The sequence below is a fragment of the Toxorhynchites rutilus genome, chromosome 2 (assembly GCF_029784135.1).
Source record: "Toxorhynchites rutilus septentrionalis strain SRP chromosome 2, ASM2978413v1, whole genome shotgun sequence".
Lineage (NCBI taxonomy): Eukaryota > Metazoa > Arthropoda > Insecta > Diptera > Culicidae > Toxorhynchites > Toxorhynchites rutilus.
Window position 1 is genome coordinate 146,529,256 of NC_073745.1, and position 27,750 is coordinate 146,557,005.

A 27,750-nucleotide genomic window follows, 5' to 3' on the forward strand; every position below is an offset into this window, starting at 1 on the left:
ACCAAGTGTTGATGTTACTCAGGTAAGGGATTTTTTTCAGATGAATAATGATGTGTCATGTTTTCTGCTTCTCTACCACAGGATATGAGAGATCCTGAATTTGCGGTGTCTGGAGGAGAAGTCCGTCATTGTGCTATGTCGACTGGCCGCACCTTTATACAGACGCTCAGATAGGCCCCCTTCCCTGTTAGCATACGACCAAGATCCCACCGGGGTTGTTAACCCGGTGTTCACTATGGTTATTCGTACCCCAGTCGGCACCGCGGGGAGGTAGGGATAGGAGTTACTGCGCAAGAAACTAAAGGACCACGAATGGGATCTACTTTATACCTGCAGGTATACGAAATACCGTTGGATATGCTTTGCCCAGTCATTTACCAACCAAAACAATTGTAAAACAGTTGAATCACACCAAAACTACCATGTGTGTTGTGCTCAGACGTCTCCGCGAGCGAAACAGTGAAGCTCAAAAGTGGCAAAAGAGTCGTGATGGAATTACAATCGTCATCTGAATTGAAAACCATTGAGAAGCAACGAAATAAACCCTGATACTGTTGTCGCTCGTAGTATTGTTCTAAGTATCCGTCAGCGAACAGGTTTTATTTCTTACCGAGCAGGAAAGCAACTCAACAGAACGATGAAGCATGGTCTAGAGCCCAAAACTCACGCTCAGAGATTATATGAGCAGGTTCTGTTGAGGTACCATGGATGCCTGCTAAGCTTGTATTTCGAACAGTTTCCTGGTCAAAAATTTAACTTAGCTACTCTGCTCCCCATTCTCTATTCCTTACTCTCCACTCTATAATCTTTACTTTCTACTATCAATTCCTTACCCTCTACACCCAGGGCAATTAGAAAGACACAAATGACATTGAATGGTATGGTTCCCAGAGTAACTTTTACCATCTCAACGTGAAAGTACTACTTGCCTCATATTAAGCCTTGAATGTATTCTGAGTGGCAAGCTTCAGAATACGCGTAACCACTATGCAAATCGGAAGAAACTTCTTTGAAGAACGGGAATCGAACTCGAACTCGAACCTCCGGCAAGATATGTTAGAGACTAACCTCTCGACAGCGGGAACACAATATGACTTACTCCTACTCTCAGCGAATTCAGAAAAAACCCTTCTCGTCAATTCATAATTGGAACTCGACTATGTTGCATTGTCCTTTTTCGAAGAAAACACTGTCTATGTATATTTTAAACCATTTTATTTGAAACCAGTAAAAATTGTTTTATTCAACATGTATTGAAGCAGCATAGAATTCATTTTAAAATATTTCATATAACTTCCAAGTTTGTCCAAGGTCATAAGTACATACGTCCCTCGGTGTGGTCTTCATTCTATAAGGAATAATTCTGTTAAAAATTAGCAAAAGGTATATATGAAATGAATACTTACATTAAATTTCATTAGTGTTGCTTGATCCTACGCTTCTCAGTATTCGCTTGTTCCCGGTCTTAAACTTGCTTGAACAGGAACTCAAATCATTTCATGCAAGAAAAGAGAACATCAATGAAATCTTCAACGAAAAAGTCCAATAAATAAATTATATGCGATTTGCGATCTAGAATAAATAACAAAATCCTAAAAGGCAACTGAAAAAATGATGTAAAAATATTATATTGAATCCAACAACGAAAATCCCATCGAAAAACCCAATGCAAATAGCATAACAACAAAAATGCTAACATGAAAACAAAACATAAATATGAACATGAAAACAAACGCATAAAAATCAACTAAACGTATAACAAAAGCTGAAGTAAAATTTGCTACATAGAATGGTATAACGAAAACAGAACAAAACAAAATAACAACTTGCAACAAGAAGAAAGCCAAACATAACACACACAAACATCCACCACCACATTTAGTTCATACGATTAATTTAAAATGAGCTGAAAATCGATTCCGCCACCTCGCCCACCATGAACAGTAGGAACCGGAAGCAGCATCGACTTATTAGGCTTACGCCTGTTTTTGCCTTCAGTCGCTGATTTTCCTGCTGAAGTTTTTCGTTCTCCGCCTTCATTTTGCAGAGATCTCTCTCAGCTTTTATCCGCTTAAAAATTGCATAATTGATCTCTGAAATATCTCCTGGTTCCCAGTCACACACATCATCGATGTCATCCTCCAGATGTGTGTCACTGGGAACGAGCTGCGGCGGAGTTATATCCTCGATCAACTCTGCATTCGAATCAATTAAATTCCCAAACCATACCTGGATATCACTAGGAACGAGCTGCGGCGGAGTTATATCCTCGATCCACTCTGTATTCGAATCAATGAAATCCCCATACGATAGCTGGATATCACTAGGTACCAGCATCGGCGGAGTTTCGTCCTCAATCCTCTCAACGTTCGGGTCATTGTAGTTCAAAAACCATATTTCGCTTGCATTCTCAAGACCCTAGAAAAAAGATACTATTAGTGTTACCACACAATTTCAAAATGATTTTGCTTACTTTGTTTGAAGAACGATGTTTTTCCGGCCTAACTCCAGTCTCCTGACTGGCCCATGAGCTTCTGGGAATCCTTGATCCTGTTGGAATTCTTGATTTAACTTGTCCTCCCTCCATTTTCGCTTCTGGTGATGATTATAGCTGCTTCTCTCATGTAACTATAATCATCAGTGAGCAAAATCGTCGCATCAACAAAATGCTTGCTTCGATTGAAAATTAAAATTCGGAAAATAGGATCCCGGCCTACTTTCGCATCAATTTTCATTCTGACATCGTTTCTTGTTTTATTGTTGTGTTTCATGATATAATTTCTCACACAGCTTGTGAAAAACTTTCTCTCAGGAATTGTTAGTGAATCCTTATTGAAAAATTGTTCAAAGAGCTTTTCAAAGTAGGACTTCATCGAACATAAAGATAAAGGGCGCACAATGACTCCCTTAAGCTTGCAACCAGCATGGATGAAATCGCTTCATTTCTCCTCAGGTCAAATGGAATAGCTCTACCTAGTAATTTGAAGCGAAATAAATTCTTTATTTGTTGTTGTGAATGGAAACATGGTTGTGCATTTTTGGCTCTTGTAGGTACGAACTGGATCAAAGAACATTAGATTTCTGGAAAGGGCAAGATTTGCAATGCAGTGTGTTACGGACTGATTTTCAGAATGTGATATAAGAACTATTTGGTTTGTTTTATGTATACATAACATCAAATCAATGTTTTTGCTAGTTCTCTGTAATGCCACCATGCTAATCACTGTGTTCTGCTTACAGATAACGAACTCTCTACTGGATAGCGGCCCATCACTACAAACTCTTATGCTGGCCGACACCGAGTCAGAGAAGGCTAAATGGGTGGTAGCATTGAGCGAGTTACATCGGATCCTGAAAATAGACAACCTTCCGAACACGGAACAAGAAGTGTTGGACAGTTCGCTTTCGGCAATCCGGAGTGCGCTGAGTGCGCTCATCATCGACCCCGATCGGATTCTGCTTGGGACAGAGGATGGATTGTTCTGTTTAGATTTGGACTGAAACGAAATTGCACGAATAGGGGAAAGCAAAAAGGTATACCAGTTAAGGTATATAGCCGAGGAGCAGCTGCTGGACATTTTGTGTGGCAAACAGAGACATCTGCGACTACTTTCAATACGCGCTTTGGAGGCTACAGACGTAGAGTGGATTGAGGTGACCGAATCCAAGAATTGTATAACAGCTTGCACCAGCATCATTGAACGTGGTCCACAGCTAGTGTTTTGTGTTGTCATCGCTCTGAAAAGACAAAATACCTCTCGAATTGTCGTCTATGTAGTTAATAGGAATCGTAGTCGTCATCATAAAATGTGTGAATTTACTGTTGCATATCCCGTGCAGAGTCTGCAAGTGCTTTCCGATATGCGACTAGCAGTGGGCCACCAGAGTGGCTTCACCGTCTATTGTTTGCAGGGAGAGGCTCAAGCGATGCGTATGGGTGGGTTTAGACTAGTGATATATTCATGTGAAGAAATATGATGAGATTTATAGAAATCGCATCATCCGTTTACACTAGCGTGAACTTCTATAATGAATATATTCATATCTTCGGTGAAATTATTCACCTGAAGTAGAACTGCATCCAACTTTAGTGATTTCTCACCAGTGAGAAATTCACAAGCGTTTACATGTGCTGAATTTATTCAAGTTATATATACCTCGAATAAGTGTATCATATTTATTCTCACCCGTTTACACCTATTTTCACGTGAATAAATCCATCTATAGCTATAGATCTCCCTAATGTAAACCCGCCATAAGATAAAACTAACTATGAAAGATGATTTCCACGTTTAAAACGTGTTTTATTCACAGCTCTTGTTCATCCGGAGAATCAATTGAATAATTTTCTTGCGTATTCCGAAGTCGACGCTTGGCGTGTTATAGAAATACAATCCGGACAAGGTTCCAGTGGTAATGATCAATATTAACAATCTGATTTTTGTCGTCTATGATACATCGTTACATTTTTTGTTTTCAGCCCACGGAGAGTATCTGCTAGTATTTCAAACGTTAGCTATTTATGTCGATTTGCAAGGCCGAAAGTCTCGAGACTGAGAAATTATGTACCCGGTCATACCCACCAATATAAGTAGGTTTCAACCTTACTGTGTCCCTGTATCCTTGTTTGATTCTTAATCACTCCGTTCTATTCTGCAGCTGTCCCAGCAGAACTGTCAACACGTAACCTCCACTAGTTTATTGTCAGAAAAATCTCACAAATACCCCGATCAACCATCACAACCAGAGCTAGTACTCACTCCATCAGCAGCAGCAACCTCATACCTACAGTAACCAACAGCAGGTGCATCTGATGAATCACTCCAACTACTCGATGGAAAGCGAGGAGGGTGATGTGGAAGATATCCGAGGTCATTCATTATCTAGTTCGAAGATTAATCTAAGTGATCATTCGCTGGTAACGTCCGTATTTTATCCCAAAAATGTGACAAACAGTAGCAATCAAAATATGTCTTCCCTACAAAGTATGCATAGCGTAATGATGCCGAAGCAGGAGGTTCATCAGTTCCTTGTGCGTACGTTCTCTAGTCCCACTAAGTGTAACCACTGCACCTGATAGTTGGTGATCGTGAGTTGTGTGGTTTCGCTTGCCACATGATCTGCTGCCAGAAGGTGCCCACGCAGTATCCTGTGCGATCCGATCAAACCAAACGGCCGCTCGGTATTGATCGGACCCGACAGATACCGCGTACGAGGGCTACGTGAAGGTGCCCAAGCTAGGGGCGGTCAAGCGAGACTGGGTTCGACAGTTTGTTGTTGTTTGTGATTTTATGCTATTTCTGTACGACATCTCAACAGATCGCAGTGATTTACCAAGTGTTGATGTTACTCAGGTAAGGGATTTTTTTCAGATGAATAATGATGTGTCATGTTTTCTGCTTCTCTACCACAGGATATGAGAGATCCTGAATTTGCGGTGTCTGGAGTTTGCGAATGTGACGTTATTCATGCAGCTGAGAAAGACGTTCCTTGTATCTTTAGGGAGAGTTATAAGTCAAGGAAATTTTTTATTACTTCGTCCCACCCAAAATTTGTTTTTTGTTATCAATACCTTCAACTATTCACGTTTTCTTACTAAGCGCAAGTTCATGAGTCCAATCGCAGAACTGTTCATTGATTGATCTTCTAATCGACCCCGTTGAACTTACCTTTTACTAAAAAAATCCTAGTACTTCTACCAAAAATCATCATTATAATATCAGATTATTTTCAGACACAATTCTCGTTCAAGATTTTTCAACCACTTGCAAATAACATGTTTCTCCGTTACATGGAATAAACGTTTGATACATAAAATAAGATAGAATAACGACAGACCCCTCCCATCTTCTCCCCTTAGAGAGGGGTGAGGAGTATCTATTCCCCATAGAAACGTTTCGTGCCTCCTAAAATCTTCACATGCCAAATTTGGCTCCATTTGCTTGATTAGTTCACGAGTTATGCAGAAATTTGTGTTTCATTTGTATGGCAGCCCATCTTTAGAGAGGGGGTGGAGAGTCTAACCACCATAGAAACATTTATTGTACCCTAAAAACTCCATATGACTAATTTGGTTTCATTTGCTTGATTCATTCTCGAGTAATGCAGAAATTAGTGTTTCATTTGTATGGAGGCACCAAGGAGTATCTAATCATCATAGAATCATTTATTGCATCCCTAAAACCTTCACATGCAAAATTTCGTTTCATTTGCTTGATTAATTCTGGAGTAATTCAGAAATTTGTGTTTCATTTGTATGGTAGCCCCCCTTAGAGAGGGGAGTGGAGTTTCTAACCACAATAGAAACATTTATTGCACCCTAAAACCTCCATATGCCTAATTTGGTTTCATTTGCTAGATTAATTCTCGGGTAATGTCGAAATTCGTGTTTCATTTGTATGGCAGCCCCCCCTAAAAGAGGGGGGAGGAGTATTGTACCACCGTAAAAACATTTATTGCACCCTAAAACCTCCATATGATTAATTTGGTTTCATAAAACCAAAATAAACTCCCCCCACTAAAAGAGGGGGGAAAAGTATTGATTCACCGTAAAAATATTTATTGCACCCTAAAACCTTCACATGCCAAATTTGGTTTCGTTTGCTTGATTAATTCTCGAGTAATGTAGAAATTTGTGTTCCATTTGTATGGCAGCCCCTCAAAGAGAGGGGGGTGGTGTGTCTAAACACCATACGAACAAAAAAGGATCGAGTTGAAGAGCTTTAGACATCGCTGGGAGAAACTAAAAGTATCGCACGAAAGCCACATCACAGAAGGTTAAAATTTGCAGGAATAAAGAATGAAGCATCTTGACGAACAAACGCGAGGTGATCGAACGGTGGAGACAACACTACAATGAGCAACTGAACAGCGCACAGACAGGAGGCCAAGGCGGTGTTGGAGAGGATTACACCAATTCATTAGACAACGTTCCACCCCCTATGATGAGTGAATTTAAGGGAGAACATTAATCAGCTAAAGAACCACAAAAGACCTCACAGCGAAGCTTTTCAAGGGAAGTCCGTCATTGTGCTATGTCGACTGGCCGCACCTTTATACAGACGCTCAGATAGGCCCCCTTCCCTGTTAGCATACGACCAAGATCCCACCGGGGTTGTTAACCCGGTGTTCACTATGGTTATTCGTACCCCAGTCGGCACCGCGGGGAGGTAGGGATAGGAGTTACTGCGCAAGAAACTAAAGGACCACGAATGGGATCTACTTTATACCTGCAGGTATACGAAATACCGTTGGATATGCTTTGCCCAGTCATTTACCAACCAAAACAATTGTAAAACAGTTGAATCACACCAAAACTACCATGTGTGTTGTGCTCAGACGTCTCCGCGAGCGAAACAGTGAAGCTCAAAAGTGGCAAAAGAGTCGTGATGGAATTACAATCGTCATCTGAATTGAAAACCATTGAGAAGCAACGAAATAAACCCTGATACTGTTGTCGCTCGTAGTATTGTTCTAAGTATCCGTCAGCGAACAGGTTTTATTTCTTACCGAGCAGGAAAGCAACTCAACAGAACGATGAAGCATGGTCTAGAGCCCAAAACTCACGCTCAGAGATTATATGAGCAGGTTCTGTTGAGGTACCATGGATGCCTGCTAAGCTTGTATTTCGAACAGTTTCCTGGTCAAAAATTTAACTTAGCTACTCTGCTCCCCATTCTCTATTCCTTACTCTCCACTCTATAATCTTTACTTTCTACTATCAATTCCTTACCCTCTACACCCAGGGCAATTAGAAAGACACAAATGACATTGAATGGTATGGTTCCCAGAGTAACTTTTACCATCTCAACGTGAAAGTACTACTTGCCTCATATTAAGCCTTGAATGTATTCTGAGTGGCAAGCTTCAGAATACGCGTAACCACTATGCAAATCGGAAGAAACTTCTTTGAAGAACGGGAATCGAACTCGAACTCGAACCTCCGGCAAGATATGTTAGAGACTAACCTCTCGACAGCGGGAACACAATATGACTTACTCCTACTCTCAGCGAATTCAGAAAAAACCCTTCTCGTCAATTCATAATTGGAACTCGACTATGTTGCATTGTCCTTTTTCGAAGAAAACACTGTCTATGTATATTTTAAACCATTTTATTTGAAACCAGTAAAAATTGTTTTATTCAACATGTATTGAAGCAGCATAGAATTCATTTTAAAATATTTCATATAACTTCCAAGTTTGTCCAAGGTCATAAGTACATACGTCCCTCGGTGTGGTCTTTATTCTATAAGGAATAATTCTGTTAAAAATTAGCAAAAGGTATATATGAAATGAATACTTACATTAAATATCATTCGGGTTGCTTGATCCTACGCCTCTCAGGATTCGCTTGTTCACGGCCTTAAACTTGCTTGAACAGGAACTCAAATCATTTCATGCAAGAAAAGAGAACATCAATGAAATCTTCAACGAAAAAGTCCAATAAATAAATTAAATGCGATTTGCGATCTAAAATAAATAACAAAATCCTAAAAGGCAACTGAAAAAATGATGTAAAAATATTATATTGAATCCAACAACGAAAATCCCATCGAAAAACCCAATGCAAATAGCATAACAACAAAAATGCTAACATGAAAACAAAACATAAATATGAACATGAAAACAAACGCATAAAAATCAACTAAACGTATAACAAAAGCTGAAGTAAAATTTGCTACATAGAATGGTATAACGAAAACAGAACAAAACAAAATAACAACTTGCAACAAGAAGAAAGCCAAACATAACACACACAAACATCCACCACCACATTTAGTTCATACGATTAATTTAAAATGAGCTGAAAATCGATTCCGCCACCTCGCCCACCATGAACAGTAGGAACCGGAAGCAGCATCGACTTATTAGGCTTACGCCTGTTTTTGCCTTCAGTCGCTGATTTTCCTGCTGAAGTTTTTCGTTCTCCGCCTTCATTTTGCAGAGATCTCTCTCAGCTTTTATCCGCTTAAAAATTGCATAATTGATCTCTGAAATATCTCCTGGTTCCCAGTCACACACATCATCGATGTCATCCTCCAGATGTGTGTCACTGGGAACGAGCTGCGGCGGAGTTATATCCTCGATCAACTCTGCATTCGAATCAATTAAATTCCCAAACCATACCTGGATATCACTAGGAACGAGCTGCGGCGGAGTTATATCCTCGATCCACTCTGTATTCGAATCAATGAAATCCCCATACGATAGCTGGATATCACTAGGTACCAGCATCGGCGGAGTTTCGTCCTCAATCCTCTCAACGTTCGGGTCATTGTAGTTCAAAAACCATATTTCGCTTGCATTCTCAAGACCCTAGAAAAAAGATACTATTAGTGTTACCACACAATTTCAAAATGATTTTGCTTACTTTGTTTGAAGAACGATGTTTTTCCGGCCTAACTCCAGTCTCCTGACTGGCCCATGAGCTTCTGGGAATCCTTGATCCTGTTGGAATTCTTGATTTAACTTGTCCTCGCTCCATTTTCGCTTCTGGTGATGATTATAGCTGCTTCTCTCATGTAACTATAATCATCAGTGAGCAAAATCGTCGTATCAACAAAATGCTTGCTTCGATTGAAAATTAAAATTCGGAAAATAGGATCCCGGCCTACTTTCGCATCAATTTTCATTCTGACATCGTTTCTTGTTTTATTGTTGTGTTTCATGATATAATTTCTCACACAGCTTGTGAAAAACTTTCTCTCAGGAATTGTTAGTGAATCCTTATTGAAAAATTGTTCAAAGAGCTTTTCAAAGTAGGACTTCATCGAACATAAAGATAAAGGGCGCACAATGACTCCCTTAAGCTTGCAACCAGCATGGATGAAATCGCTTCATTTCTCCTCAGGTCAAATGGAATAGCTCTACCTAGTAATTTGAAGCGAAATAAATTCTTTATTTGTTGTTGTGAATGGAAACATGGTTGTGCATTTTTGGCTCTTGTAGGTACGAACTGGATCAAAAAACATTAGATTTCTGGAAAGGGCAAGATTTGCAATGCAGTGTGTTACGGACTGATTTTCAGAATGTGATATAAGAACTATTTGGTTTGTTTTATGTATACATAACATCAAATCAATGTTTTTGCTAGTTCTCTGTAATGCCACCATGCTAATCACTGTGTTCTGCTTACAGATAACGAACTCTCTACTGGATAGCGGCCCATCACTACAAACTCTTATGCTGGCCGACACCGAGTCAGAGAAGGCTAAATGGGTGGTAGCATTGAGCGAGTTACATCGGATCCTGAAAATAGACAACCTTCCGAACACGGAACAAGAAGTGTTGGACAGTTCGCCTTCGGCAATCCGGAGTGCGCTGAGTGCGCTCATCATCGACCCCGATCGGATTCTGCTTGGGACAGAGGATGGATTGTTCTGTTTAGATTTGGACTGAAACGAAATTGCACGAATAGGGGAAAGCATAAAGGTATACCATTTAAGGTATATAGCCGAGGAGCAGCTGCTGGACATTTTGTGTGGCAAACAGAGACATCTGCGACTACTTTCAATACGCGCTTTGGAGGCTACAGACGTAGAGTGGATTGAGGTGACCGAATCCAAGAATTGTATAACAGCTTGCACCAGCATCATTGAACGTGGTCCACAGCTAGTGTTTTGTGTTGTCATCGCTCTGAAAAGACAAAATACCTCTCGAATTGTCGTCTATGTAGTTAATAGGAATCGTAGTCGTCATCATAAAATGTGTGAATTTACTGTTGCATATCCCGTGCAGAGTCTGCAAGTGCTTTCCGATATGCGACTAGCAGTTGGCCACCAGAGTGACTTCACCGTCTATTGTTTGCAGGGAGAGGCTCAAGCGAAGCGTATGGGTGGGTTTAGACTAGTGATATATTCATGTGAAGAAATATGATGAGATTTATAGAAATCGCATCATCCGTTTACACTAGCGTGAACTTCTATAATGAATATATTCATATCTTCGGTGAAATTATTCACCTGAAGTAGAACTGCATCCAACTTTAGTGATTTCTCACCAGTGAGAAATTCACAAGCGTTTACATGTGCTGAATTTATTCAAGTTATATATACCTCGAATAAGTGTATCATATTTATTCTCACCCGTTTACACCTATTTTCACGTGAATAAATCCATCTATAGCTATAGATCTCCCTAATGTAAACCCGCCATAAGATAAAACTAACTATGAAAGATGATTTCCACGTTTAAAACGTGTTTTATTCACAGCTCTTGTTCATCCGGAGAATCAATTGAATAATTTTCTTGCGTATTCCGAAGTCGACGCTTGGCGTGTTATAGAAATACAATCCGGACAAGGTTCCAGTGGTAATGATCAATATTAACAATCTGATTTTTGTCGTCTATGATACATCGTTACATTTTTTGTTTTCAGCCCACGGAGAGTATCTGCTAGTATTTCAAACGTTAGCTATTTATGTCGATTTGCAAGGCCGAAAGTCTCGAGACTGAGAAATTATGTACCCGGTCATACCCACCAATATAAGTAGGTTTCAACCTTACTGTGTCCCTGTATCCTTGTTTGATTCTTAATCATTCCGTTCTATTCTGCAGCTGTCCCAGCAGAACTGTCAACACGTAACCTCCACTAGTTTATTGTCAGAAAAATCTCACAAATACCCCGATCAACCATCACAACCAGAGCTAGTACTCACTCCATCAGCAGCAGCAACCTCATACCTACAGTAACCAACAGCAGGTGCATCTGATGAATCACTCCAACTACTCGATGGAAAGCGAGGAGGGTGATGTGGAAGATATCCGAGGTTTTTCATTATCTAGTTCGAAGAGTAATCTAAGTGATCATTCGCTGGTAACGTCCGTATTTTATCCCAAAAATGTGACAAACAGTAGCAATCAATATATGTCTTCCCTACAAAGTATGCATAGCGTAATGATGCCGAAGCAGGAGGTTCATCAGTTCCTTGTGCGTACGTTCTCTAGTCCCACTAAGTGTAACCACTGCACCTGATAGTTGGTGATCGTGAGTTGTGTGGTTTCGCTTGCCACATGATCTGCTGCCAGAAGGTGCCCACGCAGTATCCTGTGCGATCCGATCAAACCAAACGGCCGCTCGGTATTGATCGGACCCGACAGATACCGCGTACGAGGGCTACGTGAAGGTGCCCAAGCTAGGGGCGGTCAAGCGAGACTGGGTTCGACAGTTTGTTGTTGTTTGTGATTTTATGCTATTTCTGTACGACATCTCAACAGATCGCAGTGATTTACCAAGTGTTGATGTTACTCAGGTAAGGGATTTTTTTCAGATGAATAATGATGTGTCATGTTTTCTGCTTCTCTACCACAGGATATGAGAGATCCTGAATTTGCGGTGTCTGGAGGAGAAGTCCGTCATTGTGCTATGTCGACTGGCCGCACCTTTATACAGACGCTCAGATAGGCCCCCTTCCCTGTTAGCATACGACCAAGATCCCACCGGGGTTGTTAACCCGGTGTTCACTATGGTTATTCGTACCCCAGTCGGCACCGCGGGGAGGTAGGGATAGGAGTTACTGCGCAAGAAACTAAAGGACCACGAATGGGATCTACTTTATACCTGCAGGTATACGAAATACCGTTGGATATGCTTTGCCCAGTCATTTACCAACCAAAACAATTGTAAAACAGTTGAATCACACCAAAACTACCATGTGTGTTGTGCTCAGACGTCTCCGCGAGCGAAACAGTGAAGCTCAAAAGTGGCAAAAGAGTCGTGATGGAATTACAATCGTCATCTGAATTGAAAACCATTGAGAAGCAACGAAATAAACCCTGATACTGTTGTCGCTCGTAGTATTGTTCTAAGTATCCGTCAGCGAACAGGTTTTATTTCTTACCGAGCAGGAAAGCAACTCAACAGAACGATGAAGCATGGTCTAGAGCCCAAAACTCACGCTCAGAGATTATATGAGCAGGTTCTGTTGAGGTACCATGGATGCCTGCTAAGCTTGTATTTCGAACAGTTTCCTGGTCAAAAATTTAACTTAGCTACTCTGCTCCCCATTCTCTATTCCTTACTCTCCACTCTATAATCTTTACTTTCTACTATCAATTCCTTACCCTGTACACCCAGGGCAATTAGAAAGACACAAATGACATTGAATGGTATGGTTCCCAGAGTAACTTTTACCATCTCAACGTGAAAGTACTACTTGCCTCATATTAAGCCTTGAATGTATTCTGAGTGGCAAGCTTCAGAATACGCGTAACCACTATGCAAATCGGAAGAAACTTCTTTGAAGAACGGGAATCGAACTCGAACTCGAACCTCCGGCAAGATATGTTAGAGACTAACCTCTCGACAGCGGGAACACAATATGACTTACTCCTACTCTCAGCGAATTCAGAAAAAACCCTTCTCGTCAATTCATAATTGGAACTCGACTATGTTGCATTGTCCTTTTTCGAGGAAAACACTGTCTATGTATATTTTAAACCATTTTATTTGAAACCAGTAAAAATTGTTTTATTCAACATGTATTGAAGCAGCATAGAATTCATTTTAAAATATTTCATATAACTTCCAAGTTTGTCCAAGTTCATAAGTACATACGTCCCTCGGTGTGGTCTTCATTCTATAAGGAATAATTCTGTTAAAAATTAGCAAAAGGTATATATGAAATGAATACTTACATTAAATTTCATTAGTGTTGCTTGATCCTACGCTTCTCAGTATTCGCTTGTTCCCGGTCTTAAACTTGCTTGAACAGGAACTCAAATCATTTCATGCAAGAAAAGAGAACATCAATGAAATCTTCAACGAAAAAGTCCAATAAATAAATTATATGCGATTTGCGATCTAGAATAAATAACAAAATCCTAAAAGGCAACTGAAAAAATGATGTAAAAATATTATATTGAATCCAACAACGAAAATCCCATCGAAAAACCCAATGCAAATAGCATATATTAGCAAACAAACATAATATTAGCAAACAAAACATAAATATGAACATGAAAACAAACGCATAAAAATCAACTAAACGTATAACAAAAGCTGAAGTAAAATTTGCTACATAGAATGGTATAACGAAAACAGAACAAAACAAAATAACAACTTGCAACAAGAAGAAAGCCAAACATAACACACACAAACATCCACCACCACATTTAGTTCATACGATTAATTTAAAATGAGCTGAAAATCGATTCCGCCACCTCGCCCACCATGAACAGTAGGAACCGGAAGCAGTATCGACTTATTAGGCTTACGCCTGTTTTTGCCTTCAGTCGCTGATTTTCCTGCTGAAGTTTTTCGTTCTCCGCCTTCATTTTGCAGAGATCTCTCTCAGCTTTTATCCGCTTAAAAATTGCATAATTGATCTCTGAAATATCTCCTGGTTCCCAGTCACACACATCATCGATGTCATCCTCCAGATGTGTGTCACTGGGAACGAGCTGCGGCGGAGTTATATCCTCGATCAACTCTGCATTCGAATCAATTAAATTCCCAAACCATACCTGGATATCACTAGGAACGAGCTGCGGCGGAGTTATATCCTCGATCCACTCTGTATTCGAATCAATGAAATCCCCATACGATAGCTGGATATCACTAGGTACCAGCATCGGCGGAGTTTCGTCCTCAATCCTCTCAACGTTCGGGTCATTGTAGTTCAAAAACCATATTTCGCTTGCATTCTCAAGACCCTAGAAAAAAGATACTATTAGTGTTACCACACAATTTCAAAATGATTTTGCTTACTTTGTTTGAAGAACGATGTTTTTCCGGCCTAACTCCAGTCTCCTGACTGGCCCATGAGCTTCTGGGAATCCTTGATCCTGTTGGAATTCTTGATTTAACTTGTCCTCCCTCCATTTTCGCTTCTGGTGATGATTATAGCTGCTTCTCTCATGTAACTATAATCATCAGTGAGCAAAATCGTCGCATTAACAAAATGCTTGCTTCGATTGAAAATTAAAATTCGGAAAATAGGATCCCGGCCTACTTTCGCATCAATTTTCATTCTGACATCGTTTCTTGTTTTATTGTTGTGTTTCATGATATAATTTCTCACACAGCTTGTGAAAAACTTTCTCTCAGGAATTGTTAGTGAATCCTTATTGAAAAATTGTTCAAAGAGCTTTTCAAAGTAGGACTTCATCGAACATAAAGATAAAGGGCGCACAATGACTCCCTTAAGCTTGCAACCAGCATGGATGAAATCGCTTCATTTCTCCTCAGGTCAAATGGAATAGCTCTACCTAGTAATTTGAAGCGAAATAAATTCTTTATTTGTTGTTGTGAATGGAAACATGGTTGTGCATTTTTGGCTCTTGTAGGTACGAACTGGATCAAAGAACATTAGATTTCTGGAAAGGGCAAGATTTGCAATGCAGTGTGTTACGGACTGATTTTCAGAATGTGATATAAGAACTATTTGGTTTGTTTTATGTATACATAACATCAAATCAATGTTTTTGCTAGTTCTCTGTAATGCCACCATGCTAATCACTGTGTTCTGCTTACAGATAACGAACTCTCTACTGGATAGCGGCCCATCACTACAAACTCTTATGCTGGCCGACACCGAGTCAGAGAAGGCTAAATGGGTGGTAGCATTGAGCGAGTTACATCGGATCCTGAAAATAGACAACCTTCCGAACACGGAACAAGAAGTGTTGGACAGTTCGCTTTCGGCAATCCGGAGTGCGCTGAGTGCGCTCATCATCGACCCCGATCGGATTCTGCTTGGGACAGAGGATGGATTGTTCTGTTTAGATTTGGACTGAAACGAAATTGCACGAATAGGGGAAAGCAAAAAGGTATACCAGTTAAGGTATATAGCCGAGGAGCAGCTGCTGGACATTTTGTGTGGCAAACAGAGACATCTGCGACTACTTTCAATACGCGCTTTGGAGGCTACAGACGTAGAGTGGATTGAGGTGACCGAATCCAAGAATTGTATAACAGCTTGCACCAGCATCATTGAACGTGGTCCACAGCTAGTGTTTTGTGTTGTCATCGCTCTGAAAAGACAAAATACCTCTCGAATTATCGTCTATGTAGTTAATAGGAATCGTAGTCGTCATCATAAAATGTGTGAATTTACTGTTGCATATCCCGTGCAGAGTCTGCAAGTGCTTTCCGATATGCGACTAGCAGTGGGCCACCAGAGTGGCTTCACCGTCTATTGTTTGCAGGGAGAGGCTCAAGCGATGCGTATGGGTGGGTTTAGACTAGTGATATATTCATGTGAAGAAATATGATGAGATTTATAGAAATCGCATCATCCGTTTACACTAGCGTGAACTTCTATAATGAATATATTCATATCTTCGGTGAAATTATTCACCTGAAGTAGAACTGCATCCAACTTTAGTGATTTCTCACCAGTGAGAAATTCACAAGCGTTTACATGTGCTGAATTTATTCAAGTTATATATACCTCGAATAAGTGTATCATATTTATTCTCACCCGTTTACACCTATTTTCACGTGAATAAATCCATCTATAGCTATAGATCTCCCTAATGTAAACCCGCCATAAGATAAAACTAACTATGAAAGATGATTTCCACGTTTAAAACGTGTTTTATTCACAGCTCTTGTTCATCCGGAGAATCAATTGAATAATTTTCTTGCGTATTCCGAAGTCGACGCTTGGCGTGTTATAGAAATACAATCCGGACAAGGTTCCAGTGGTAATGATCAATATTAACAATCTGATTTTTGTCGTCTATGATACATCGTTACATTTTTTGTTTTCAGCCCACGGAGAGTATCTGCTAGTATTTCAAACGTTAGCTATTTATGTCGATTTGCAAGGCCGAAAGTCTCGAGACTGAGAAATTATGTACCCGGTCATACCCACCAATATAAGTAGGTTTCAACCTTACTGTGTCCCTGTATCCTTGTTTGATTCTTAATCACTCCGTTCTATTCTGCAGCTGTCCCAGCAGAACTGTCAACACGTAACCTCCACTAGTTTATTGTCAGAAAAATCTCACAAATACCCCGATCAACCATCACAACCAGAGCTAGTACTCACTCCATCAGCAGCAGCAACCTCATACCTACAGTAACCAACAGCAGGTGCATCTGATGAATCACTCCAACTACTCGATGGAAAGCGAGGAGGGTGATGTGGAAGATATCCGAGGTCATTCATTATCTAGTTCGAAGATTAATCTAAGTGATCATTCGCTGGTAACGTCCGTATTTTATCCCAAAAATGTGACAAACAGTAGCAATCAAAATATGTCTTCCCTACAAAGTATGCATAGCGTAATGATGCCGAAGCAGGAGGTTCATCAGTTCCTTGTGCGTACGTTCTCTAGTCCCACTAAGTGTAACCACTGCACCTGATAGTTGGTGATCGTGAGTTGTGTGGTTTCGCTTGCCACATGATCTGCTGCCAGAAGGTGCCCACGCAGTATCCTGTGCGATCCGATCAAACCAAACGGCCGCTCGGTATTGATCGGACCCGACAGATACCGCGTACGAGGGCTACGTGAAGGTGCCCAAGCTAGGGGCGGTCAAGCGAGACTGGGTTCGACAGTTTGTTGTTGTTTGTGATTTTATGCTATTTCTGTACGACATCTCAACAGATCGCAGTGATTTACCAAGTGTTGATGTTACTCAGGTAAGGGATTTTTTTCAGATGAATAATGATGTGTCATGTTTTCTGCTTCTCTACCACAGGATATGAGAGATCCTGAATTTGCGGTGTCTGGAGTTTGCGAATGTGACGTTATTCATGCAGCTGAGAAAGACGTTCCTTGTATCTTTAGGGAGAGTTATAAGTCAAGGAAATTTTTTATTACTTCGTCCCACCCAAAATTTGTTTTTTGTTATCAATACCTTCAACTATTCACGTTTTCTTACTAAGCGCAAGTTCATGAGTCCAATCGCAGAACTGTTCATTGATTGATCTTCTAATCGACCCCGTTGAACTTACCTTTTACTAAAAAAATCCTAGTACTTCTACCAAAAATCATCATTATAATATCAGATTATTTTCAGACACAATTCTCGTTCAAGATTTTTCAACCACTTGCAAATAACATGTTTCTCCGTTACATGGAATAAACGTTTGATACATAAAATAAGATAGAATAACGACAGACCCCTCCCATCTTCTCCCCTTAGAGAGGGGTGAGGAGTATCTATTCCCCATAGAAACGTTTCGTGCCTCCTAAAATCTTCACATGCCAAATTTGGCTCCATTTGCTTGATTAGTTCACGAGTTATGCAGAAATTTGTGTTTCATTTGTATGGCAGCCCATCTTTAGAGAGGGGGTGGAGAGTCTAACCACCATAGAAACATTTATTGTACCCTAAAAACTCCATATGACTAATTTGGTTTCATTTGCTTGATTCATTCTCGAGTAATGCAGAAATTAGTGTTTCATTTGTATGGAGGCACCAAGGAGTATCTAATCATCATAGAATCATTTATTGCATCCCTAAAACCTTCACATGCAAAATTTCGTTTCATTTGCTTGATTAATTCTGGAGTAATTCAGAAATTTGTGTTTCATTTGTATGGTAGCCCCCCTTAGAGAGGGGAGTGGAGTTTCTAACCACAATAGAAACATTTATTGCACCCTAAAACCTCCATATGCCTAATTTGGTTTCATTTGCTAGATTAATTCTCGGGTAATGTCGAAATTCGTGTTTCATTTGTATGGCAGCCCCCCCTAAAAGAGGGGGGAGGAGTATTGTACCACCGTAAAAACATTTATTGCACCCTAAAACCTCCATATGATTAATTTGGTTTCATAAAACCAAAATAAACTCCCCCCACTAAAAGAGGGGGGAAAAGTATTGATTCACCGTAAAAACATTTATTGCACCCTAAAATCTCCATATGACTAATTTGGTTTCATTTGCTTGATTAATTCTCGTGTGATGTAGAAATTTGGGAAATTTGAGGGGGGAGGAGTATTGATTCACCGTAAAAATATTTATTGCACCCTAAAACCTTCACATGCCAAATTTGGTTTCGTTTGCTTGATTAATTCTCGAGTAATGTAGAAATTTGTGTTCCATTTGTATGGCAGCCCCTCAAAGAGAGGGGGGTGGTGTGTCTAAACACCATACGAACAAAAAAGGATCGAGTTGAAGAGCTTTAGACATCGCTGGGAGAAACTAAAAGTATCGCACGAAAGCCACATCACAGAAGGTTAAAATTTGCAGGAATAAAGAATGAAGCATCTTGACGAACAAACGCGAGGTGATCGAACGGTGGAGACAACACTACAATGAGCAACTGAACAGCGCACAGACAGGAGGCCAAGGCGGTGTTGGAGAGGATTACACCAATTCATTAGACAACGTTCCACCCCCTATGATGAGTGAATTTAAGGGAGAACATTAATCAGCTAAAGAACCACAAAAGACCTCACAGCGAAGCTTTTCAAGGGAAGTCCGTCATTGTGCTATGTCGACTGGCCGCACCTTTATACAGACGCTCAGATAGGCCCCCTTCCCTGTTAGCATACGACCAAGATCCCACCGGGGTTGTTAACCCGGTGTTCACTATGGTTATTCGTACCCCAGTCGGCACCGCGGGGAGGTAGGGATAGGAGTTACTGCGCAAGAAACTAAAGGACCACGAATGGGATCTACTTTATACCTGCAGGTATACGAAATACCGTTGGATATGCTTTGCCCAGTCATTTACCAACCAAAACAATTGTAAAACAGTTGAATCACACCAAAACTACCATGTGTGTTGTGCTCAGACGTCTCCGCGAGCGAAACAGTGAAGCTCAAAAGTGGCAAAAGAGTCGTGATGGAATTACAATCGTCATCTGAATTGAAAACCATTGAGAAGCAACGAAATAAACCCTGATACTGTTGTCGCTCGTAGTATTGTTCTAAGTATCCGTCAGCGAACAGGTTTTATTTCTTACCGAGCAGGAAAGCAACTCAACAGAACGATGAAGCATGGTCTAGAGCCCAAAACTCACGCTCAGAGATTATATGAGCAGGTTCTGTTGAGGTACCATGGATGCCTGCTAAGCTTGTATTTCGAACAGTTTCCTGGTCAAAAATTTAACTTAGCTACTCTGCTCCCCATTCTCTATTCCTTACTCTCCACTCTATAATCTTTACTTTCTACTATCAATTCCTTACCCTCTACACCCAGGGCAATTAGAAAGACACAAATGACATTGAATGGTATGGTTCCCAGAGTAACTTTTACCATCTCAACGTGAAAGTACTACTTGCCTCATATTAAGCCTTGAATGTATTCTGAGTGGCAAGCTTCAGAATACGCGTAACCACTATGCAAATCGGAAGAAACTTCTTTGAAGAACGGGAATCGAACTCGAACTCGAACCTCCGGCAAGATATGTTAGAGACTAACCTCTCGACAGCGGGAACACAATATGACTTACTCCTACTCTCAGCGAATTCAGAAAAAACCCTTCTCGTCAATTCATAATTGGAACTCGACTATGTTGCATTGTCCTTTTTCGAAGAAAACACTGTCTATGTATATTTTAAACCATTTTATTTGAAACCAGTAAAAATTGTTTTATTCAACATGTATTGAAGCAGCATAGAATTCATTTTAAAATATTTCATATAACTTCCAAGTTTGTCCAAGGTCATAAGTACATACGTCCCTCGGTGTGGTCTTTATTCTATAAGGAATAATTCTGTTAAAAATTAGCAAAAGGTATATATGAAATGAATACTTACATTAAATATCATTCGGGTTGCTTGATCCTACGCCTCTCAGGATTCGCTTGTTCACGGCCTTAAACTTGCTTGAACAGGAACTCAAATCATTTCATGCAAGAAAAGAGAACATCAATGAAATCTTCAACGAAAAAGTCCAATAAATAAATTAAATGCGATTTGCGATCTAAAATAAATAACAAAATCCTAAAAGGCAACTGAAAAAATGATGTAAAAATATTATATTGAATCCAACAACGAAAATCCCATCGAAAAACCCAATGCAAATAGCATAACAACAAAAATGCTAACATGAAAACAAAACATAAATATGAACATGAAAACAAACGCATAAAAATCAACTAAACGTATAACAAAAGCTGAAGTAAAATTTGCTACATAGAATGGTATAACGAAAACAGAACAAAACAAAATAACAACTTGCAACAAGAAGAAAGCCAAACATAACACACACAAACATCCACCACCACATTTAGTTCATACGATTAATTTAAAATGAGCTGAAAATCGATTCCGCCACCTCGCCCACCATGAACAGTAGGAACCGGAAGCAGCATCGACTTATTAGGCTTACGCCTGTTTTTGCCTTCAGTCGCTGATTTTCCTGCTGAAGTTTTTCGTTCTCCGCCTTCATTTTGCAGAGATCTCTCTCAGCTTTTATCCGCTTAAAAATTGCATAATTGATCTCTGAAATATCTCCTGGTTCCCAGTCACACACATCATCGATGTCATCCTCCAGATGTGTGTCACTGGGAACGAGCTGCGGCGGAGTTATATCCTCGATCAACTCTGCATTTGAATCAATTAAATTCCCAAACCATACCTGGATATCACTAGGAACGAGCTGCGGCGGAGTTATATCCTCGATCCACTCTGTATTCGAATCAATGAAATCCCCATACGATAGCTGGATATCACTAGGTACCAGCATCGGCGGAGTTTCATCCTCAATCCTCTCAACGTTCGGGTCATTGTAGTTCAAAAACCATATTTCGCTTGCATTCTCAAGACCCTAGAAAAAAGATACTATTAGTGTTACCACACAATTTCAAAATGATTTTGCTTACTTTGTTTGAAGAACGATGTTTTTCCGGCCTAACTCCAGTCTCCTGACTGGCCCATGAGCTTCTGGGAATCCTTGATCCTGTTGGAATTCTTGATTTAACTTGTCCTCGCTCCATTTTCGCTTCTGGTGATGATTATAGCTGCTTCTCTCATGTAACTATAATCATCAGTGAGCAAAATCGTCGCATCAACAAAATGCTTGCTTCGATTGAAAATTAAAATTCGGAAAATAGGATCCCGGCCTACTTTCGCATCAATTTTCATTCTGACATCGTTTCTTGTTTTATTGTTGTGTTTCATGATATAATTTCTCACACAGCTTGTGAAAAACTTTCTCTCAGGAATTGTTAGTGAATCCTTATTGAAAAATTGTTCAAAGAGCTTTTCAAAGTAGGACTTCATCGAACATAAAGATAAAGGGCGCACAATGACTCCCTTAAGCTTGCAACCAGCATGGATGAAATCGCTTCATTTCTCCTCAGGTCAAATGGAATAGCTCTACCTAGTAATTTGAAGCGAAATAAATTCTTTATTTGTTGTTGTGAATGGAAACATGGTTGTGCATTTTTGGCTCTTGTAGGTACGAACTGGATCAAAAAACATTAGATTTCTGGAAAGGGCAAGATTTGCAATGCAGTGTGTTACGGACTGATTTTCAGAATGTGATATAAGAACTATTTGGTTTGTTTTATGTATACATAACATCAAATCAATGTTTTTGCTAGTTCTCTGTAATGCCACCATGCTAATCACTGTGTTCTGCTTACAGATAACGAACTCTCTACTGGATAGCGGCCCATCACTACAAACTCTTATGCTGGCCGACACTGAGTCAGAGAAGGCTAAATGGGTGGTAGCATTGAGCGAGTTACATCGGATCCTGAAAATAGACAACCTTCCGAACACGGAACAAGAAGTGTTGGACAGTTCGCCTTCGGCAATCCGGAGTGCGCTGAGTGCGCTCATCATCGACCCCGATCGGATTCTGCTTGGGACAGAGGATGGATTGTTCTGTTTAGATTTGGACTGAAACGAAATTGCACGAATAGGGGAAAGCATAAAGGTATACCATTTAAGGTATATAGCCGAGGAGCAGCTGCTGGACATTTTGTGTGGCAAACAGAGACATCTGCGACTACTTTCAATACGCGCTTTGGAGGCTACAGACGTAGAGTGGATTGAGGTGACCGAATCCAAGAATTGTATAACAGCTTGCACCAGCATCATTGAACGTGGTCCACAGCTAGTGTTTTGTGTTGTCATCGCTCTGAAAAGACAAAATACCTCTCGAATTGTCGTCTATGTAGTTAATAGGAATCGTAGTCGTCATCATAAAATGTGTGAATTTACTGTTGCATATCCCGTGCAGAGTCTGCAAGTGCTTTCCGATATGCGACTAGCAGTGGGCCACCAGAGTGACTTCACCGTCTATTGTTTGCAGGGAGAGGCTCAAGCGAAGCGTATGGGTGGGTTTAGACTAGTGATATATTCATGTGAAGAAATATGATGAGATTTATAGAAATCGCATCATCCGTTTACACTAGCGTGAACTTCTATAATGAATATATTCATATCTTCGGTGAAATTATTCACCTGAAGTAGAACTGCATCCAACTTTAGTGATTTCTCACCAGTGAGAAATTCACAAGCGTTTACATGTGCTGAATTTATTCAAGTTATATATACCTCGAATAAGTGTATCATATTTATTCTCACCCGTTTACACCTATTTTCACGTGAATAAATCCATCTATAGCTATAGATCTCCCTAATGTAAACCCGCCATAAGATAAAACTAACTATGAAAGATGATTTCCACGTTTAAAACGTGTTTTATTCACAGCTCTTGTTCATCCGGAGAATCAATTGAATAATTTTCTTGCGTATTCCGAAGTCGACGCTTGGCGTGTTATAGAAATACAATCCGGACAAGGTTCCAGTGGTAATGATCAATATTAACAATCTGATTTTTGTCGTCTATGATACATCGTTACATTTTTTGTTTTCAGCCCACGGAGAGTATCTGCTAGTATTTCAAACGTTAGCTATTTATGTCGATTTGCAAGGCCGAAAGTCTCGAGACTGAGAAATTATGTACCCGGTCATACCCACCAATATAAGTAGGTTTCAACCTTACTGTGTCCCTGTATCCTTGTTTGATTCTTAATCATTCCGTTCTATTCTGCAGCTGTCCCAGCAGAACTGTCAACACGTAACCTCCACTAGTTTATTGTCAGAAAAATCTCACAAATACCCCGATCAACCATCACAAGCAGAGCTAGTACTCACTCCATCAGCAGCAGCAACCTCATACCTACAGTAACCAACAGCAGGTGCATCTGATGAATCACTCCAACTACTCGATGGAAAGCGAGGAGGGTGATGTGGAAGATATCCGAGGTTTTTCATTATCTAGTTCGAAGAGTAATCTAAGTGATCATTCGCTGGTAACGTCCGTATTTTATCCCAAAAATGTGACAAACAGTAGCAATCAATATATGTCTTCCCTACAAAGTATGCATAGCGTAATGATGCCGAAGCAGGAGGTTCATCAGTTCCTTGTGCGTACGTTCTCTAGTCCCACTAAGTGTAACCACTGCACCTGATAGTTGGTGATCGTGAGTTGTGTGGTTTCGCTTGCCACATGATCTGCTGCCAGAAGGTGCCCACGCAGTATCCTGTGCGATCCGATCAAACCAAACGGCCGCTCGGTATTGATCGGACCCGACAGATACCGCGTACGAGGGCTACGTGAAGGTGCCCAAGCTAGGGGCGGTCAAGCGAGACTGGGTTCGACAGTTTGTTGTTGTTTGTGATTTTATGCTATTTCTGTACGACATCTCAACAGATCGCAGTGATTTACCAAGTGTTGATGTTACTCAGGTAAGGGATTTTTTTCAGATGAATAATGATGTGTCATGTTTTCTGCTTCTCTACCACAGGATATGAGAGATCCTGAATTTGCGGTGTCTGGAGGAGAAGTCCGTCATTGTGCTATGTCGACTGGCCGCACCTTTATACAGACGCTCAGATAGGCCCCCTTCCCTGTTAGCATACGACCAAGATCCCACCGGGGTTGTTAACCCGGTGTTCACTATGGTTATTCGTACCCCAGTCGGCACCGCGGGGAGGTAGGGATAGGAGTTACTGCGCAAGAAACTAAAGGACCACGAATGGGATCTACTTTATACCTGCAGGTATACGAAATACCGTTGGATATGCTTTGCCCAGTCATTTACCAACCAAAACAATTGTAAAACAGTTGAATCACACCAAAACTACCATGTGTGTTGTGCTCAGACGTCTCCGCGAGCGAAACAGTGAAGCTCAAAAGTGGCAAAAGAGTCGTGATGGAATTACAATCGTCATCTGAATTGAAAACCATTGAAAAGCAACGAAATAAACCCTGATACTGTTGTCGCTCGTAGTATTGTTCTAAGTATCCGTCAGCGAACAGGTTTTATTTCTTACCGAGCAGGAAAGCAACTCAACAGAACGATGAAGCATGGTCTAGAGCCCAAAACTCACGCTCAGAGATTATATGAGCAGGTTCTGTTGAGGTACCATGGATGCCTGCTAAGCTTGTATTTCGAACAGTTTCCTGGTCAAAAATTTAACTTAGCTACTCTGCTCCCCATTCTCTATTCCTTACTCTCCACTCTATAATCTTTACTTTCTACTATCAATTCCTTACCCTCTACACCCAGGGCAATTAGAAAGACACAAATGACATTGAATGGTATGGTTCCCAGAGTAACTTTTACCATCTCAACGTGAAAGTACTACTTGCCTCATATTAAGCCTTGAATGTATTCTGAGTGGCAAGCTTCAGAATACGCGTAACCACTATGCAAATCGGAAGAAACTTCTTTGAAGAACGGGAATCGAACTCGAACTCGAACCTCCGGCAAGATATGTTAGAGACTAACCTCTCGACAGCGGGAACACAATATGACTTACTCCTACTCTCAGCGAATTCAGAAAAAACCCTTCTCGTCAATTCATAATTGGAACTCGACTATGTTGCATTGTCCTTTTTCGAGGAAAACACTGTCTATGTATATTTTAAACCATTTTATTTGAAACCAGTAAAAATTGTTTTATTCAACATGTATTGAAGCAGCATAGAATTCATTTTAAAATATTTCATATAACTTCCAAGTTTGTCCAAGTTCATAAGTACATACGTCCCTCGGTGTGGTCTTCATTCTATAAGGAATAATTCTGTTAAAAATTAGCAAAAGGTATATATGAAATGAATACTTACATTAAATTTCATTAGTGTTGCTTGATCCTACGCTTCTCAGTATTCGCTTGTTCCCGGTCTTAAACTTGCTTGAACAGGAACTCAAATCATTTCATGCAAGAAAAGAGAACATCAATGAAATCTTCAACGAAAAAGTCCAATAAATAAATTATATGCGATTTGCGATCTAGAATAAATAACAAAATCCTAAAAGGCAACTGAAAAAATGATGTAAAAATATTATATTGAATCCAACAACGAAAATCCCATCGAAAAACCCAATGCAAATAGCATAACAACAAAAATGCTAACATGAAAACAAAACATAAATATGAACATGAAAACAAACGCATAAAAATCAACTAAACGTATAACAAAAGCTGAAGTAAAATTTGCTACATAGAATGGTATAACGAAAACAGAACAAAACAAAATAACAACTTGCAACAAGAAGAAAGCCAAACATAACACACACAAACATCCACCACCACATTTAGTTCATACGATTAATTTAAAATGAGCTGAAAATCGATTCCGCCACCTCGCCCACCATGAACAGTAGGAACCGGAAGCAGCATCGACTTATTAGGCTTACGCCTGTTTTTGCCTTCAGTCGCTGATTTTCCTGCTGAAGTTTTTCGTTCTCCGCCTTCATTTTGCAGAGATCTCTCTCAGCTTTTATCCGCTTAAAAATTGCATAATTGATCTCTGAAATATCTCCTGGTTCCCAGTCACACACATCATCGATGTCATCCTCCAGATGTGTGTCACTGGGAACGAGCTGCGGCGGAGTTATATCCTCGATCAACTCTGCATTCGAATCAATTAAATTCCCAAACCATACCTGGATATCACTAGGAACGAGCTGCGGCGGAGTTATATCCTCGATCCACTCTGTATTCGAATCAATGAAATCCCCATACGATAGCTGGATATCACTAGGTACCAGCATCGGCGGAGTTTCGTCCTCAATCCTCTCAACGTTCGGGTCATTGTAGTTCAAAAACCATATTTCGCTTGCATTCTCAAGACCCTAGAAAAAAGATACTATTAGTGTTACCACACAATTTCAAAATGATTTTGCTTACTTTGTTTGAAGAACGATGTTTTTCCGGCCTAACTCCAGTCTCCTGACTGGCCCATGAGCTTCTGGGAATCCTTGATCCTGTTGGAATTCTTGATTTAACTTGTCCTCGCTCCATTTTCGCTTCTGGTGATGATTATAGCTGCTTCTCTCATGTAACTATAATCATCAGTGAGCAAAATCGTCGCATCAACAAAATGCTTGCTTCGATTGAAAATTAAAATTCGGAAAATAGGATCCCGGCCTACTTTCGCATCAATTTTCATTCTGACATCGTTTCTTGTTTTATTGTTGTGTTTCATGGGTGACCGGAATAAATCGCCACAGTAAACAACTGCAACAGAAACAACCGCTTAGAAAAAGTGTAGTAGGCTAGAAATATTTGGCGCGGGAAAAACATCATGTGCCTCACATTTCTATTATAAATTTATTCTCTTGTTCTCGTTTTTCGAAATTTATTCTGAGGACAATGTAATGGGGACGAAGTCCCCATTTGGCGAGGATAAGGAATCGAGGCGGCCCATGCCGCCAAGATGACGCAATCCGAGTCCACCGCCGACCCGCCGTCGGAAGCGGCGGTGTCTCGCACGCAAACCTGGGATCCACTGATTGCCCGGTTAGTTTGAAACATAGGATACGATCCTTTAGCAATGTCCGACCGAGCTCTAGCGAGCGTCGGACGGTATACGTCTGC

At 40.3% G+C, this 27,750-nt stretch overlaps 4 protein-coding genes and 5 long non-coding RNA genes across 10 annotated transcripts; 5 read left to right on the forward strand and 4 right to left on the reverse strand.

The window, feature by feature from the left end:
- The first annotated feature begins 3,197 nt into the window (after window positions 1–3,197).
- LOC129769283 (uncharacterized) lies at window positions 3,198–5,505 on the forward strand. The gene is made up of 4 exons (XR_008741853.1): window positions 3,198–4,413; window positions 4,481–4,591; window positions 4,660–4,918; window positions 4,987–5,505. It is a non-coding gene; the product is annotated as an uncharacterized LOC129769283 (long non-coding RNA).
- A 1,573-nt stretch (window positions 5,506–7,078) lies between these two features.
- LOC129770540 (serine/threonine-protein kinase Genghis Khan-like) lies at window positions 7,079–10,427 on the forward strand. Its single transcript, XM_055773436.1, has 2 exons — window positions 7,079–7,235; window positions 10,140–10,427. The coding sequence occupies exons 1-2, from the start codon at window positions 7,212–7,214 to the stop codon at window positions 10,398–10,400; spliced, it is 285 nt and encodes a 94-aa protein (XP_055629411.1). The 5' UTR covers window positions 7,079–7,211; the 3' UTR covers window positions 10,401–10,427.
- LOC129770539 (uncharacterized) lies at window positions 8,559–9,515 on the reverse strand. Its single transcript, XM_055773435.1, has 2 exons — window positions 9,373–9,515; window positions 8,559–9,317 (listed from the first exon to the last, which is right to left on the reverse strand). The coding sequence occupies exons 1-2, from the start codon at window positions 9,484–9,486 to the stop codon at window positions 8,796–8,798; spliced, it is 636 nt and encodes a 211-aa protein (XP_055629410.1). The 5' UTR covers window positions 9,487–9,515; the 3' UTR covers window positions 8,559–8,795.
- Window positions 10,428–10,841: 414 nt separating the features above from the next.
- Window positions 10,842–11,694, forward strand: LOC129771936 (uncharacterized). Its single transcript, XR_008742507.1, has 3 exons — window positions 10,842–11,312; window positions 11,380–11,490; window positions 11,559–11,694. It is a non-coding gene; the product is annotated as an uncharacterized LOC129771936 (long non-coding RNA).
- Window positions 11,695–13,465: 1,771 nt separating this feature from the next.
- Window positions 13,466–13,835, reverse strand: LOC129768918 (uncharacterized). The gene is made up of 2 exons (XR_008741767.1): window positions 13,638–13,835; window positions 13,466–13,579 (listed from the first exon to the last, which is right to left on the reverse strand). It is a non-coding gene; the product is annotated as an uncharacterized LOC129768918 (long non-coding RNA).
- Window positions 13,836–13,974: 139 nt separating this feature from the next.
- On the reverse strand, window positions 13,975–14,823 carry LOC129766212 (uncharacterized). Its single transcript, XM_055766723.1, has 2 exons — window positions 14,710–14,823; window positions 13,975–14,654 (listed from the first exon to the last, which is right to left on the reverse strand). The coding sequence occupies exons 1-2, from the start codon at window positions 14,821–14,823 to the stop codon at window positions 14,133–14,135; spliced, it is 636 nt and encodes a 211-aa protein (XP_055622698.1). The 3' UTR covers window positions 13,975–14,132.
- Window positions 14,824–16,054: 1,231 nt separating this feature from the next.
- LOC129768916 (uncharacterized) lies at window positions 16,055–17,741 on the forward strand. Its single transcript, XR_008741766.1, has 4 exons — window positions 16,055–16,649; window positions 16,717–16,827; window positions 16,896–17,154; window positions 17,223–17,741. It is a non-coding gene; the product is annotated as an uncharacterized LOC129768916 (long non-coding RNA).
- A 5,456-nt stretch (window positions 17,742–23,197) lies between these two features.
- LOC129771319 (uncharacterized) lies at window positions 23,198–24,591 on the forward strand. The gene is made up of 3 exons (XR_008742340.1): window positions 23,198–23,668; window positions 23,736–23,846; window positions 23,915–24,591. It is a non-coding gene; the product is annotated as an uncharacterized LOC129771319 (long non-coding RNA).
- Window positions 24,592–25,821: 1,230 nt separating this feature from the next.
- Window positions 25,822–27,252, reverse strand: LOC129768863 (uncharacterized). 2 transcript variants are annotated; one of them, XM_055770800.1, is made up of 4 exons: window positions 27,061–27,252; window positions 26,817–27,005; window positions 25,994–26,073; window positions 25,822–25,935 (listed from the first exon to the last, which is right to left on the reverse strand). In XM_055770800.1, the coding sequence occupies exons 1-3, from the start codon at window positions 27,172–27,174 to the stop codon at window positions 26,053–26,055; spliced, it is 324 nt and encodes a 107-aa protein (XP_055626775.1). In that variant the 5' UTR covers window positions 27,175–27,252; the 3' UTR covers window positions 25,822–25,935; window positions 25,994–26,052. The 2 variants fall into 2 exon arrangements, with proteins under 2 accessions (XP_055626775.1, XP_055626774.1); XM_055770799.1 differs by having other exon boundaries at window positions 25,994–27,005.
- Window positions 27,253–27,750: the final 498 nt, after the last annotated feature.